The sequence below is a fragment of the Anastrepha ludens genome, chromosome 2 (genome assembly GCF_028408465.1).
Source record: "Anastrepha ludens isolate Willacy chromosome 2, idAnaLude1.1, whole genome shotgun sequence".
Classification (NCBI taxonomy): Eukaryota; Metazoa; Arthropoda; class Insecta; order Diptera; family Tephritidae; genus Anastrepha; species Anastrepha ludens.
In genome coordinates this window covers 118149019-118164691 of record NC_071498.1, presented here as the reverse complement: position 1 = coordinate 118164691, position 15673 = coordinate 118149019, and the positions used below count along the sequence as shown (strand labels likewise).

Here is a 15673-nt window from a genome sequence, read left to right as displayed (position 1 = left end):
CTTTAAAATCGACGAAAAAATGGTGTGTGTCGATTCTCCTTTCATGGGTCTTTTCCAAGATTTGGCGTATTGAGAATATTTGGTCGAAGGTAGACTTTCCAGGTCTAAAGCCACACTGATAAGGTCCAATCAGTTGGTTGACGGTGGACTTCAGCCTTTCACACAATACGCTCTCTAGAACCTTATAGGCGATATTTAGAAGACTAATCCCGCAGTAATTGGCACAATCCGATCATTTATATTTAAAAAAATTATTTTTCTTTGAATATTAAAATAACACCTCTGTCAAAACCCCATATATCGGGTGTTTTTGAGCTGCATGAGAACTGTCGATATCTATAACTATGGTTTTTCTGCTGATAATGCAAAATTGTGTTGACATTTCTGTTCAGTAAGGTTTGGCAAGTTATCACGAATCGTTTAACAATAGAACAAATTGTGGAAATTTACTTTGGAAAAAAAATAAATCTCTGCGCAAAGTTCATAGCGCGAAATTCATTGATCGCCGTTCTCAACTTGCCTTTGTTCTTCGACTACATGGAACTTTTACGTAAGGATCAGCTTAACTGCCTGTAAATATAATTGAAGCCAAATAAGTCATTCTTTCTGACTGGGTTCATTTAGATTTATTATTCAGATTTATTGGATTAAATAAATAAAAAAATTAATACAAAAACAAAAATAATCTTTTGGAGAAAGTAGTCAGAAATTCAACTGATCGAATGGACCATGTGACTCGCAGCCGCGAAAATAAAATACCATAAAATTATCTACCAGATTATAATAAAAAAAAAATTAATTCAATCAATATTTCTGTTTTATAAGTTCTCAATCACTTTAAAAATACCTGATATATGCACTTACGTATGTCAATGATAGTGAAGTTGAAATTTTCGAAAGTTTTAATAGTAGTAATTAATGTGAGCAAATACCTTGGGCTCAAAAAGTCTCCAGAATTCCTTAATTAAATTTTTGTGGTTTACTCTCCTTTCATGAAACCGTCTCCAAGGTCCCCTGCCTAGCCAACTCATCGGCTCAGCAGCTTACCTCTATGCCACTGCGACCGGGAACCCAGAAGAGCCTAATATCGAAGTATTCGGGTTCAGTCGGGTGAACTGCCAGGCATTCCCCGACTAATTTCGAACGCACAAACAACGAGCCCGGGGCTCTAATTACCACCTGGCTATCAAGTAGATATTTACCTCCCTTATTATAATTACAGAAGTGAACATCAATCCACTGCTTCTTTAATTGCGGCTACCTGAGAAAATACTACAGTTGTCCTGAAGTCTAAATTTGAGATTGATGAGGAGCTCCTCGCAACCCACACTATCCCATCCGTCTAGCCTCGAGCCATCCATAGCATTTTAGTCATACCCTGTTTCCAAATGTTGCACACCGCCAACTCCTCTCTTGATCGAATATGAATGGGAAAACTTCTTTACAAAAAATTAAGGGTTATCAAATACTGATGAAAGTTTACATATTTCACAAACAGTTAGACTTTGAATCAGTGGCGCCAGCAAGAGGAAGTAGGCAACCGCGGTAATAGCGCAGACACACCAAATTTAGCGAAGTCCTCAACCATATGTGCGATCCTTCTGCCAGAAAAATGTGACACACAGATGGCGCTTCAAGCAGTAAGAAGCTGTTGTTCCTAAGCAACGGCAGATGGGCATTTCCACCACTTAGAACAGGTAGCGGCAGGCTAATCACCTACCCTGCCAGAAATCAAATAGATTAGCGATACCAACGCAAGACAAGTCTTGTCGAGGCCCTATGCTCCCGAGAGGAGTGAACAAGAAAAAAATGGTGCCTTACCTTTTACCAAATTACTACTTTTTAGTATAGTGAAAACACTTAGACGTAAGCGGCATTGTCGAAAATGACACATGAGGGTAAGAAACGTGGGGTTTTTGAAGAGCTGATGAAGATTAATAAAACTTACCCAAGTTTGGTGCACGTATTACTCTCCACTACATTTAGATCCGCTATAAATATAATATTATGTGATCGAATAAAAACCACGCCAAGCTTTTATAAGTTAAAATTCAATTTCGGTTGGTCCTCATGAAATTACAAGTCAAAACTGTGCATCTTTTTTAAATGTCCCAAGTAAAGTTTTACTAAAGTTACGGGCATATAAAATACATTCCGAACCGAATTCAGGCTTTCTTACTTGTTTTTATATGATTTTTTTTTTTATATTAATTGTATCCTCGATCTTGTACCCATCGACTTAATAGTTTGCACTGTTTCGGTTGACCATCTACCTCTGTTACTTGATGAAAACATCGAACAACTTATGTTGACCGATAGTAGTGCCTCGCTCGTATCAGTGCAGGGCGCGCCTTGTGTCGAAAGTGATGTTTTTTTATAATATATTTTAATTTATAGGTACCGTCACGTGACGGGAATTTTCTATATGGAGATGGCACTATTTTTTGTGGCTACCAGTTTTGTACAGCTCGTAAGTTTCAACTAATTCTTCCCATTTTATTTACCCTGAAATCAATCAACCTAGACGTTATAGTCCCACGAAGGAGCCTCCCTATAATAACAAATAATAGTTCCCAAATGATTTTTAAAACGGTATATTTAGTTTACAGTCCTACTAGGGTTTCCTTTTATATTTTACGCCTTCGCAACACTACGTGGGCTGCAATTCGATGCTTTTATAAAAAAGTTTGGTATTTGCTCGCACAAACTTACATATAACGTTTTCGCTTACGAGCTTTATTTTTTTTCAGTGGGCTAAAAAATCTCACGAAACATGGAATTAACTCGTACAAATTTTCGTGCGGTAATTTATTACGATTTTGGCGTGGATTATCCAGCCACGAGTGCATTGATCAGCGTACTTCGTCGGTGTTTTGGTGATGGAGCATCACACTTAACAATCGTAAAACACTGGGACAACGAGCTCTAACGTGGCCGTCGATCTTTGCAGGATGAAATTCATGAAAGCCGCCCGAAAACGGTTGTTGTGCCAGAAACAGTCGATAGTGGGCGTAAATTGATAACGAAGGCTTGCAATTTTGCATGAATATTTGGTCGTCAAGAAAATTTGTTCACCTTGAAAACTACATACTTTGAGAAATGTCACTGTCGATTGGTTTAAAGAAATGTTGAGGAAATTCAGCCGCGGTGGTTCAAAGCACGTCTATGACATTGTAACCGGTTGCAAATGAGGAATCTATGCATATGAGCTGGAAAGAAAACAGCAATCAAGACGGGCTTAATCCAACAAAAGTCTTTCGTAGAAGAACCACCTCAAGGTAAATGATCACCTGTTTTTTTTGTTTTCCTAAAAGTCTGGTCATGTTGCACGTGTACCACTAGATACACTTAAAACAGTCAATTCTGAGTGGTAAACATCCATTTTTTTGCCAAAAGTTTTCGGAGAAAACCAACCGTCGAATGTGAAACATCGTTCAACAAGAAAATGCGAGATCTCACGTATCGGCTCACACAAGAGACTTTTTGAGCACTCGAAAGATCGAACTAATAGACCATCTCCCTTACAGCCCTAATTTAACGCCTGATGATTCCTTTTTGTTACCGAGCATCAAAAATAAAATGCGAGATCATCGTTTTTCAACGCCTGAAGAAGTTATTCAAGCGTTTAAACAGCTCCTTCTGAGTGGCAAAAATGACTCGAAAAATAATAATTCTCATTTCATTCCAACAATATAAAAGCTTTTGTCATAATTTTTGTTATAAACTAGTGGTCAAATTTAAGGTATTAAGAAAATATTTCCAAGTTTAGAGCTATTTTTTACATAGCTGCGTTCTTGAAGAAAACTTATTTAAGCCTTTGAAGTCGTACTTCACTTTTCTGTACGATCATTGGTTGATGAGTTATCGATGGTTGAAAACAAAATTATGCCTTTCGATTCAAGGTCTGATACCTCAGCGAAAAGGGATAGTATCGGGGTATGAGTAACAAAGTTATCCGCTCCATATAATGGAAGAAACTACTTTTGCGCGCTACTCAATGGAATTCCATGTACCCATTGGTTTGAAAATTTTGTTCTTCTAAAGATCTCAAAACTAAAGACTTGAAGAATCAAATCGATTTTTTCTATTCGTAACAACCATTTTGAACTGATTTAAAACCATTTGAAAGCTTGCTAAATATTGGGATTTTTTTTTTCGGATCCCTTAATTTTGTCTGCTAGTGTATTATTGTTGTATATTAGTTTTTGAAATCCAACTTTCTACAAACGTTGAGTGCTAGCAAAAGCTAAATATTCTATAGCCATCGAAGCATGTTCCTGTGCATTTGAGTATGGAAAACTTTAAGTATTTGGGAGTCCAATGAACCTATGAAAGAGAAGGCCTCACATATTCGGAAGGAAAAAGACTTGAGTTGATAGACAAAGACTTTCATTATTCTTTCCAACAATGGCAAATTCACCAGCAGCGCTTTATGAAAATGATTAAAATTAAATGTGAATGAAATCAAAATAAAATATTTTACTATGTCAGCCTAGTCAGTGTCACTGCGCACTTTATGTTATACATTTTCACAAAAGAAATAAAAGAATATTTTAGTACATATTTGCGCCGATTTTTGTTACTAGCATAAAACATTAGGTTGCACCTCCCATCCGATTTAAACTGATTTACAAATAACTATAAAGCAGAAATCATGGGCATACTAAAATATAAAGTGGAAATCATTATAGTTCATCCATCAAGGTTGATAGACTCGTACGAAACTGAAAAGGAATAGGTGAAATAAAGAGTGGTGCGAGACTGAAACTTTATTAGAAAATTTTTGAAAGCATTTGAAAGCAGCACAAAGAGTAGATCAACGGGCGTGAAAAGAAATCAACATGCATGAAAATTCTCATATATATAATATATAAATATTAGGGTGGGTCACTTTATATGGAACAATATTTTTCGACATAAAATTATAAGAAAAAAGGTCTGAAGTAAATTTTAAACCCCTTTTTATTAAGCTAAAGATAGCTCAATATGAAAATAGAGTTATGGAAATGAAGATGGAAAGTAAAAAAAAGTATCTAAAACTAAAATAACACCATGGAACAAATTCAGGTTAGCAAAAATTAGGTCCATTCTGAGAGTGGCGGGTGAAAATAGAGGCGAAATTAGAAGACCCGTATCGCGCCGTTTTTTTATGTTAGTTCGAATTTTTTTTTAATCGACCTTCGAAGTTTGCAGTCAAATGCCGATTTTCAGTATATTGTTTCATAAGTACCACAAAAATTTTCGAAATCAATTTTTTCAAAAATTGTAATTGTTGCACAGGTCTCTAGCAATAATTTGGCTTTTACAGATTGAAAAAATATCAATTAGTCGACGAGTTATAGCCAAAAACCCATATAAACAATTTTGCTCTGATTTCGAACTTCGAAGGCCGATTAAAAAAAAATTCGAACTAACATAAAAAAACGGCGCGATACGGGTATTCTAATTTCGTCTCTATTTTCACCCGCCACTCTCAGAATGGACCTAATTTTTGCTAACCTGAATTTGTTCCACAGTGTAATTATTCGCACAAAAATATAAAAAATAATTTTTTTGGGGATTTTTGTGCAAAGTTCTAGTGTGATGTCTTCCTCTTCTTCTTAGCATCACAGTTCTTGGCAAATCATTGCTTCATTCACAACATTGTGTCATCTGTCTCATCAAATACCATTACCTGATTAATGTCAGTAGTTTTCAGGGTCCATAGTTCGCAACCACGGGGCGGATCAAGGTTTTGTTCTTAACTTTCGGTAGCAAGGTAATAATTAAGACTGAAGCAGCTTCAAATTAGAAAAGTAAGACCTATTTGCTGATAAAACTCTATCATTTGTTGTCAATGATGTATCTTTTGTGCACTCTCGAATGCATAGACTCCAATCATCACGCTTTACATCTAATTTACTTATTGTATTAAAATTACATCAATCCACTTTTCCTGTAAATCCTATGTAATCGCCATTCTTCGAATTCTTCGAAGAAAAAATAGAAACCAAAACTAAATTCTTCGTGCAAAAAATAACATTCACAAAGCTTAGGGTAAGGCTTTCTCAAGTGGGCCACAAAATTACCAACAATTCACGGACGGACGCGTCCTCGTAAGTCGAAGCGCGCATTCTGGCACAAAAAAATTAATTGTAATTAATCTTTTTTGAACTGCACGCATTTTTTTCCATACATAAATGCACAGATGTTTATTACGTTAATATCCTTAAAACATTTTCATCCCAGAGGCGCAGAAATTAGTTAAATTTTTAATTGTTTATTAAAAAAAATTATTTACAACAACAAAACATCAAGTTTCGGAACAAAAATAACGTTTTTGGAAAATATCATCCTTTATCAGTCTGCAGTTGAAAAATCGTTGTAATCGGATACTTACTTTACGGGAAATGTGATAATTCTTCAAGCGCTGCAAAAAACTTCGATAGTTAATAAAAAAAAAACTATTCAGAATTTTACAACAAAATTTTCTGAGTGTGCTTCTGGATGATAGAACTCAGTCCTGGCTGAATTTCATCGCAAAATATTCACTTTGGTAATTTTGTGGCCCACTTGAGAAAGCCTTACCCTTAAGAAAATAAAGGGTACTTCAAAAGTGGTGTATAGTTATCAGTAGTGAATTTCCGATCTGTTATCTTTCACATCTGTCAATTCAAAGGTTAGTGAAAATTTTCAAGAAACTGGTTCTGACGAGGATAGAAAAAGGACTGGTAGGCCAAATACTGGACGATCTGTTGAGAATATTGCTGTTGTAGCGCAAAGTGTTGGTGAACAGCCTTCAACCTTCAACATCGATATCTCAACTTTATTCTCAACAATTAGGCATTTATGAATCGACTTTTTGGCGGATTTCCCGTATGGCAGGCTGTAGACGTACTCATTGCGAACATTTAAATGATGTAATTTTTCACATATAATTGCTAAGAGCCGTATTTTGAGTAAAAAACAGTGATGTCTGGAAGAATCTAAATTTTTACATGTTTTATTTTAAAATAATATCTAGACGCGTCTTTTGAAAGTGCCTTTATTGCTCTTCACATTAACTATTTATTAATTGCAGGTAGCTTTTTTAAATTTTGGAGGAATCGATATTGACTATAGAGAACTGTGTGTCTTACAATTTTATGTAGGAAAAAATCGACCCACCCTAATATATACCTACATATATGTACTTATATGTAAAAGAAATGGTAGAAAAAGCAAAGCCATGAAAATACGATAAATTTCCCTCAACTAACAGAACCGAAAATGTTTTTTAAACCACTTGCAATGTTTAACCCTACAACCTGAAGCTGCATGGCATGAACTGCAACCACCCACCCACCACACAAGCCATAAAAATAGAAGTAAACTAACAGTGTTATTAGTCAATTTCGTATTTGTGGCAGACGTAAGTTTCTATGAAGACAAACTGCATGCATTTTAGTGCACACAAACATACATATAAATGGTAAAGGAGTAGTTAATCCTATTGAAGCTCACGAAGCAGAAAACTCAAAATGCCTGAAGGAATGTATGTACATATGTACCTATGCATGTGCATATACTACATACATACGCGCATATGGCAATAGCGAACACGTTTTGAAGAAAAATTACAATATGGCAAATGCAGTACTGACAGAATTACTCAAACGTATTTGACTGCTGCAGACGAACAAGAACTGTACCCATTTTAAAATTTTTATTTTTTTTTATTTCTTATCGTTAACGAATCGAAATGAAGGAGGTCATTGATTCCACTAAATTTTTTCTAAATTCTTGATAGCATGATGGGGAAAAACATGGCCCCACTTTCAACATTGTCGTGTTTAGCATGACAGTGCATTGCAGCAAATAATTACCTCCAGAGTCACTTTTCTGGCAACTGATTATCGGAAGCAAAATCAAATCGATCACTTCCTATGGCTCATATTCTATTGATGAGATAAAAAAAGCACTTATGTTCACTCGTAAAATTAATATCAAATCTTCACACTTTTTTGTCATTCGTACAAGATTTTCTGCAGTTAATAAAATGTCCAAAGCTGCAAGTGGATGAAATTTTCATCTTGAAATATTTGCAAATCTATTTTCAATCTTCTTAGATGGACGGATTTTAAACTGCGGCCCTTACGAATGGGCCTCTCTCTCTGTACATCGGTAAATAATATTCTTTATTGACTGTCTGACCCGATGGAAAGTATTCATGGTGCACTACGACTTGGCGGTATTTTTTGATCATAGAGTATAGTATGTTAAATTCATTTCTACTTCAAATTTCTTTAAGCCACTCCTGTTCTTGGACTTCTAGTCAACTTGCATCAGATTCCTAAATCGAATTATTGAGTTTCGAAAACATATTTTTGGTTATAGAAGATTATTTACAGGAATAGTTAAGCACTTTCATATATTTTATACCTAACCTTAGTTTTCGTTAAATTCTATAGGGGCAAATTTCGTTCCAAACGTGCATTGCGGTAATGAAAACTATGAAATATCAAGTATAGAAATATTTTAAATTATTATCTCCGCAAGAGGATGAGTTAGTGCGTGATGACCATTCAGTAGTCCCTTGTTCGTAACATCAAAAGATAGAGAAAATTTTTGGAGATCGCTACTATGCAGTAAATGGCAAACCTCCCAGTGTGTTTCTGCCATAAAAAAGTTCCTCATAAAGAACCATTTGCATTCGAAGGCAGCATAAAACTGTAAGGCCCTCCCAAAAATAAGGGATATACGTGCCAATTATATTTACGATACAAAAAGTATTTTCTTACACAATCCCGATCTTTTGGCAAATGTAACCAGAGCTCTTAGCGAGACTATGTAGGTCTAAGCTGTGAATGGATTGAGTGGATACTGTATCTATCGCTTCTCAGCTTATACCGATTCAAAATGCCTGCCCACATAACTAATTGTCAAGTTTGACAGTTTCAATCAATTCCGTGGTCTTAATGTTGAGATTAGTCAAAAATTCGTCTGGCAAAGTATTTTATTTTTTCTAAAAATGTAAAAGTCCCAAGGCGCAAAATCAATTAAACATGGAAAAAAATATGGCTGCAAAATTATTCAACGAGCTACCCTGTAAAAACGAAAATATGGACCTAAGAAATACACTAAATTGTTTATAAGTTAAACCTTTAGCGTTTACACCTGTTGTTGGGTGTTTAGCAGAGCTCATTCTACATCTGCTTGTAGTAAGCGCCTCGAGGTTTTTCGACAGTAGAAGGCGAGCCTCTATATGCACTAGTATAAATATTACTTCAATTTCAGTGCATCCAAGCAACAGTACACAATTAAAAAAAATAGAGAGATTCTTTACCAGAAATTCACGATAGAAACTATACTTTAAAAGAAACCAATGAACAGCTATAACACAACCCACAACAGTAAATCGGCTAATAAACCCTTCAATATTTTAAAAATTCTTACTTGCTATATAGTGTTTCATTGAAAATTCTCAAAAAAAAAAAATCTTCCCAAAATTGTTCTCTTGTAATGCAATTTAAAGTGAAATTTACCGAAGAGCTTAAGTTCCTCATTTCATTCTCTGTCTATTCCAACTATCCCGTCAAATATTAGTTCGGGGAAATCCATTATTTTCTCGTTAGATGGCAATAGTGACCGATACTTTACGAGGTTTTACCTCACCTTGACAATGAACATAAACAAACAAAGAGACAACTCACACTAAAAAATTCTTTTGCCGCTTTTTGTTTGTTCCATTCAGTTGTGAGTTACTTGAGTTACAGGGTGTCAACAATGGGAGTGAACAAAGAGAAAATTCGGTACAGTTTACAGTTTTCCGTTGAAAAAGGTGAAAATGCCAGCAGACCGCGGAAATTGCGAACTGTTTCTATTGTACCAGCTAACCGCGTGAAATTTTGGTTTCGTCGATTCCGTTTAGGCATTTTTGATGTTCAAAAAAAATGTCGATACAATTACACTGTGGAACAAATTCAGGTTAGCAAAAATTAGGTCCATTCTGAGAGTGGCGGGAGAAAATAGAGGCGAAATAAGAAGACCCGTATCGCGCCGTTTTTTTATGTTAGTTCGAATTTTTTTTTAATCGGCCTTCGAAGTTTGCAGTCAAATGCCGATTTTCAGTATATTGTTTCATAAGTACCACAAAAATTTTCGAAATCAATTTTTTCAAAAATTGCAATTGTTGCACAGGTCTCTAGGAATAATTTGGCTTTTACAGATTGAAAAAATATCAATTAGTCGACGAGTTATAGCCAAAAAACCATATAAACAATTTTGCTCCGATTTCGAACCCGCCACTAAACCTTTTGCGTAAAATAAAAAACTAAAATAATGGATTTCTTTTCAACACTTCTATTTTTAAGTATCGAGATGTTGATTTTTCTGAAAAGCCTTTGCAGGCTGATAGCATATTTCCAGGCGCTAATTCCGAGCTAATTTCAACGGCTTAATGCATGCCTCTTGTGGAAATATTTTAGATTTGGACCCAGAAGTTTCAAGAACTTTTCCGGGAATACATAGAGACCTTGATTACAGTGCTCCAAAATTCTACTCCAAAAATAATTTTTCTACAACAATTCCAGAAAAACATGAGTATGATAGCGTTACGGAGCTTGACTCAGGGTCAGTGGCAATCTTCACTGATGACTCAAAACTAAATAATAGGGTCGGGCGTACTCTCAGAAGTCTGTAGCTGATCCTAAACTTGTGGATTTATTTTGAGCATGAAATAAATATTTGACAAGGGCAAAATCCTGGGCAGTACCGCAATTTTCATAGTAAAAAAATTTATTTAAAAAACGAAAATTTAAATTTTACTGAAGTAAAGCACAAAGCATACCTCTTTAAGTTATATACAATACTTCCACTTGCATGTATATGTAAATAGGTATGTATGTGTTACTATATCAACAAGGCGCCCATCAATATGCGGCTTTAGGTATACATGTTTTTTGGCGTATTCGTAATTCAGTCTAACTGTCTGTGGTTACATGAGCTCCTTTCTCATACCCTCAAATAGAAATGCACATAACCAGATAAGCACATATGTATGAGCATGTATGCACAATGTAATATAATATAGTTATTTTGTTCTTTTCTTATTTAGCTGTATCGTTGTGCAAGTTGAACTTTGCCGTCTACAAATTCTGTCTGTGTCTGGCATTGCACTTTCCACAATTTTATTACAAACTCAAAAACCTATTTAAGTATAATCAGGATATTTCCTTTTTTTCTACATATAGTATATCTATGTGAGTGCTGTTGTGTGCACTTATAAGTGTATTTATATTTATAGATATATGTGCATGTATGTGTGAAATTGAATGTGTTTGCACTCACCAGCTTGCACCTGTACATTCCGGCTCAGCACAGTGCCAGCTTCGTTGGCCGCTCGACAGCGATACGTTGCCTCGTGCACATCTGTGCGATAGTATTGCGCCAAAAACGGTGGGAAATACAATGTGCCGTTGCCAGTAATTTTCCTGTAAGATAACAACAACAAAGGCAAATCAAATTTAAAATGTAGCAAGATATAGTTTTTTGTGTGTTAGTATAACGAAGTATATACGGAAATGCGCATAAAAGTGACAAAAGCAAGCATCAGGAAATGTTCTTATTACCGTTGTAAACACTTGTTCTCTGCTCGTTCTCATATGCACAAATACATATAAGGGATTCATGCAAATGTATGCATTCAAATGTTAATATATTTTAAAGTATACCATTTGGAGTCTAACAAATAAATGCAGATAAGTGCAAGTGAGACGCAAGATGAGGTGGGTAATAATAATAACTGCAAATACTGGTAATCTCAGCAATTCGATGTTATCATTGGCCACCATCAGGATAGAACTAAGCAGCCAAAATGAAGATGATAAAACTGGTATAGCCCCCTGTTTCGATATGCGCACACTGAGCGCATGATAATCAACTCATACGATATAACGCAAATGGAGACCACTCAGCGCAGACTTCATGAAGTATAGTATATCGCAGAGCTCATGGCATGAAAGTTTACTGCATGCAATGAGCTGTCACTTTGGTTGCTTGACAGCAATATTTTTGCTTATGTCTATGAAATCCGTGTAGTGCAACATTATAAAAGCAGAAGAGAAATTTAAAAAAGAAGGCGCTTCTTTTAATTCCATTATTAATTATTATTAATTCCATTCTTTATTTTAATTAATTTGACTAAACTTATTTACAGGGTTTGATTGAAAAGTAATGAGCCTTCCCGCGCGGAGCGTCTGCCAAGCGATCAACCGAATCGGCTGGTGGGGGAAAATGATCGTTGGACCTTCCCCTTCCACTAGAAACTGGTCCCAGTTCGCTAGCAACAGCGGTGCAGTCAACATCGCTCCGCGCGTGAAAGCTGTTTTAAAAGTGTGTTAGGATTTTGCAGCGGCGAAAATGCAGCGATCGTTGGAGCAACGATACTCGATCAAATTTTGCGTAAAACTAAACAAAACGAGTACCGAGACCAATGGGCTATTCAAGGAAGCTTACGGGGACCAATCTCTGTCCAGTACCCACGTAAAACGGTGACACAAGTCGTTAAAGGAAGGCAGGGAGGACGTCGAAGACGAACAGCGATCTGGAAAGCCTTCGGCGACGCAAACAGAAGAAGATGTGAACCGGGTTCGTGAATTTTTGAACATTGACCGTCGTGCTAGTCTACGTGAGATCAGTAAAGAGTTAAATGTAACTTATTACAATGTGCGGGGAATCGTGACCGGAAAACTTGAAATGCACAAAGTGAGGCGATCCAAAAAAACTGTGACAGCCGAATTGAACGCGATTCCGGCGGATGAGTTTAAAAAATGGTTCCTGCAGCGGAAAGACCGCTACCAGCGGTGTATTGACGCTCAAGGGTCCTATTTTGAAGAATATTAGTTGTATAAGCCAAAAAATTTAATAAAACTGCTCAAAAAAAATTAGGCTCATTACTTTTCAATCAAACCCTGTATTGTGCTCGCAAATGCAAGGAGTGATTTGTAGGGAATTTTAATAAAAAAAAATTATGCGATGAATTGCCCACATAAAAAAGATAATTGTTCAGCAAACCAAGAAATTCCCAGTTCGCATGTGAAACACGAAGATGATGGCATAACAAAAGGCGTTTTAAAATCGAATTATGTGCTAATGCTTTTTACTGTCATATATTTTCAGAATGATTCCATCTCAAGTGGGACAAGTACGAGAAATTTAGGCATTGGCGCAAATTTTTCTAAAAATACGAGGTAAATTGAAATATTTTTCTTTTAAATTTAATAATTGAGAACAATTTTGATAAAGAACCTTTAAAATTATATATGTATGTTCGTATATGTATGTTCCTAACATTTTAAACAATTTTTTAGAATAAATAATACTATTTGAAGTAATACTATGAAAAAAATCGAAAGATTTAAAATTTTTGTCGGGGAAAAAATTTAATATTTCGAAAACTTGAATAATTTTTAAAATTTTGATATATATTACAACTTTTTAAAATGAAAAAACTTCAGTTGTTTCTGGATTTTTCATATATTTTTTAGAGTAAAATATACTTAAAAAAAAAATATTTTTAATTATATTATGTAAATACATTTTTTCGTAAATCTTCAGGAATAAATTTTATTTTTTGAAAAAAATATTAGATCGAAACATACTTTTCAAAAAAATTGTATTTCTTAGAATACTCATTTTTTTTTTAATTTTCGAGAATTTTTTGTTTTTTTATTGATATAGCCATATAGGATATAGAGCCTTTCAAAGTGACATGTTTAACATTTTCACAAATTTTTTAGAATAAACAAAACTTTTAGAATAATATAAATTATCTGAAAACAAAAATTTATTTTTAAGCATTTAGTTACGAGTATATCAGTCAAGCGCAGATTTGCTCTGCGGTTTTCACTATGGATAAAAGTATCGAACAAAGAATTTGTTTTTTGTCTTAAATTTTGTGTTTTGAACGGGATTTCATGTGCCGAATCGTTGAAAATATTGCAGAAAGCCAATGGCGGGTGTGCTTTATCAAAAACACGGGTCTACGAGTGGTATACGACTTTTGCAGAGGGCCGAGAAGTCGTGGAAGGTTTGCCCCGATCTGGTCGCCCATCAACGTCTTCAATGGATTGAAACGTCGACAAAGTCAAGGTTATAGTGCTGGAAATCTATCATTTAAGTTTGAGGAAGGTAGCACGTCGAAAGTATCCTAGCTTGTCTCACGAATCAATTCACAACATTTTACAACATCGATTGGGCATGAGACGCGTGGCTGCTCGACTCGTTCCAAGAGAGTTGAATTTCTTTCAAATTCATTGAAATTCATCGGAAGAAGGTGGCTGAAGACATGCTTGAGCAAGTGAATTCGGACCCAACGTTTATCAAGCGCATCATAACGGGTGATGAGATGTGGGTATATGGGTTTAACATGCAAAGCAATCAACAGGGTCCTAAATGGCGCTACCCACATGAGCCGAAACCCGAAAACCTACGTCAAAGTCGGTTAAAACTGAAAGTCATGCTAATCATTTTCTTTGATTATCATGGTGTGGTGCACTCAGAATATTATTTTAAAGTTATGCGTTGTTTGAGAGAGAATGTGCGTAGGAAACGACGCAATTTATGGAAAGAAAACTCATTGGTCTGGCACCATGATAACGCACCGTCTCACAAGGGTCATATGATGAACACTTTTTTGATAAAAAACTCGACCACTTTTGACTTTTTGTGACTTTTTCCTTTACCAAAAACTGAAATTGCCACTCCGCGGACTCCGCTTTGAGTCCATAGAGGCCCTTAAGGAGAATTCGCTGAAGAAGCTAAAGAAGATCTCTTCCAACGCGTTTAAAAAGTGCTTTGATGACTGCACTAATCATTAGCATGTGTGTATTGGCATGGCAATAAAGAAATGTTGATGATTAAACAATTATTTTGCATTTTATTGAACAATTTCCGATACTTTTTTGACAGAATATATATTAGTTTTTCTACTGCTTTGAATTAATTAAAATATTTTGGTAGAATAAAGACAATTCTGTAGGCAAAAAAAAATCACATAACAAATTAAACATTTTTTTATAAATAATTAGCCTATTCGGAGCTCTTTAATTAACTTCATTTCTTAATTGAAAATTGTTTAAATAATTGTTGGTCAATTGTGGGTTTTTCAAAACTCAAAAATGCATGAGTTCATTTAGATCAGCAGCATATGTCACTAATAAATTTTCTTCTCTTTCACTACTCTCAATGCTAATTTTGCAAATATTTAACGGGATATGCATATCATACCACAAAATGTATGAAAAAGCGAGCAACCAAACGGCAACCACAAAAATTTTTCAATTTTGCTAGTACGCTGCATTTTTGCCACAAATTGCCAACACGTTGCTCAAATGACATTTCATTTTCTAACTATGCACACACACACACATATACATATATTGACAAGCGCTTATATATTTATGAACTTTTGAGCTTTATTTGCCCAGCTGTACATATACATATACAATATACACAGATACATCTAAAACAACCACAAATACAAACAGCACACAAATACATACTAATATCGTACCAGATATATAGAAATGCATGTCAGCAGTCGCGTTCTAAGTCCCAGTTGTTTAAAATATACACAAAATTATCCAAGCTTGCATACATACTTTAATACGAGTATGAAGCTATACGTGTCCATGTTTTAAAAGCTCATTGCATG

At 35.2% G+C, this 15673-nt stretch overlaps 1 protein-coding gene across 3 annotated transcripts in view; it reads right to left on the bottom strand.

Moving 5' to 3' along the window:
* The window catches only part of LOC128855192 (cell adhesion molecule Dscam2), a 274245-nt gene that overhangs the window by 181938 nt on the left and 76634 nt on the right, over positions 1 to 15673 (bottom strand). For all 3 annotated transcript variants that reach the window (XM_054089902.1, XM_054089903.1, XM_054089904.1), the window contains exon 4: positions 11308 to 11450. In XM_054089902.1, coding sequence (XP_053945877.1) covers positions 11308 to 11450 — 143 coding nt within the window. The remainder of the gene's footprint in view (positions 1 to 11307; positions 11451 to 15673) is intronic.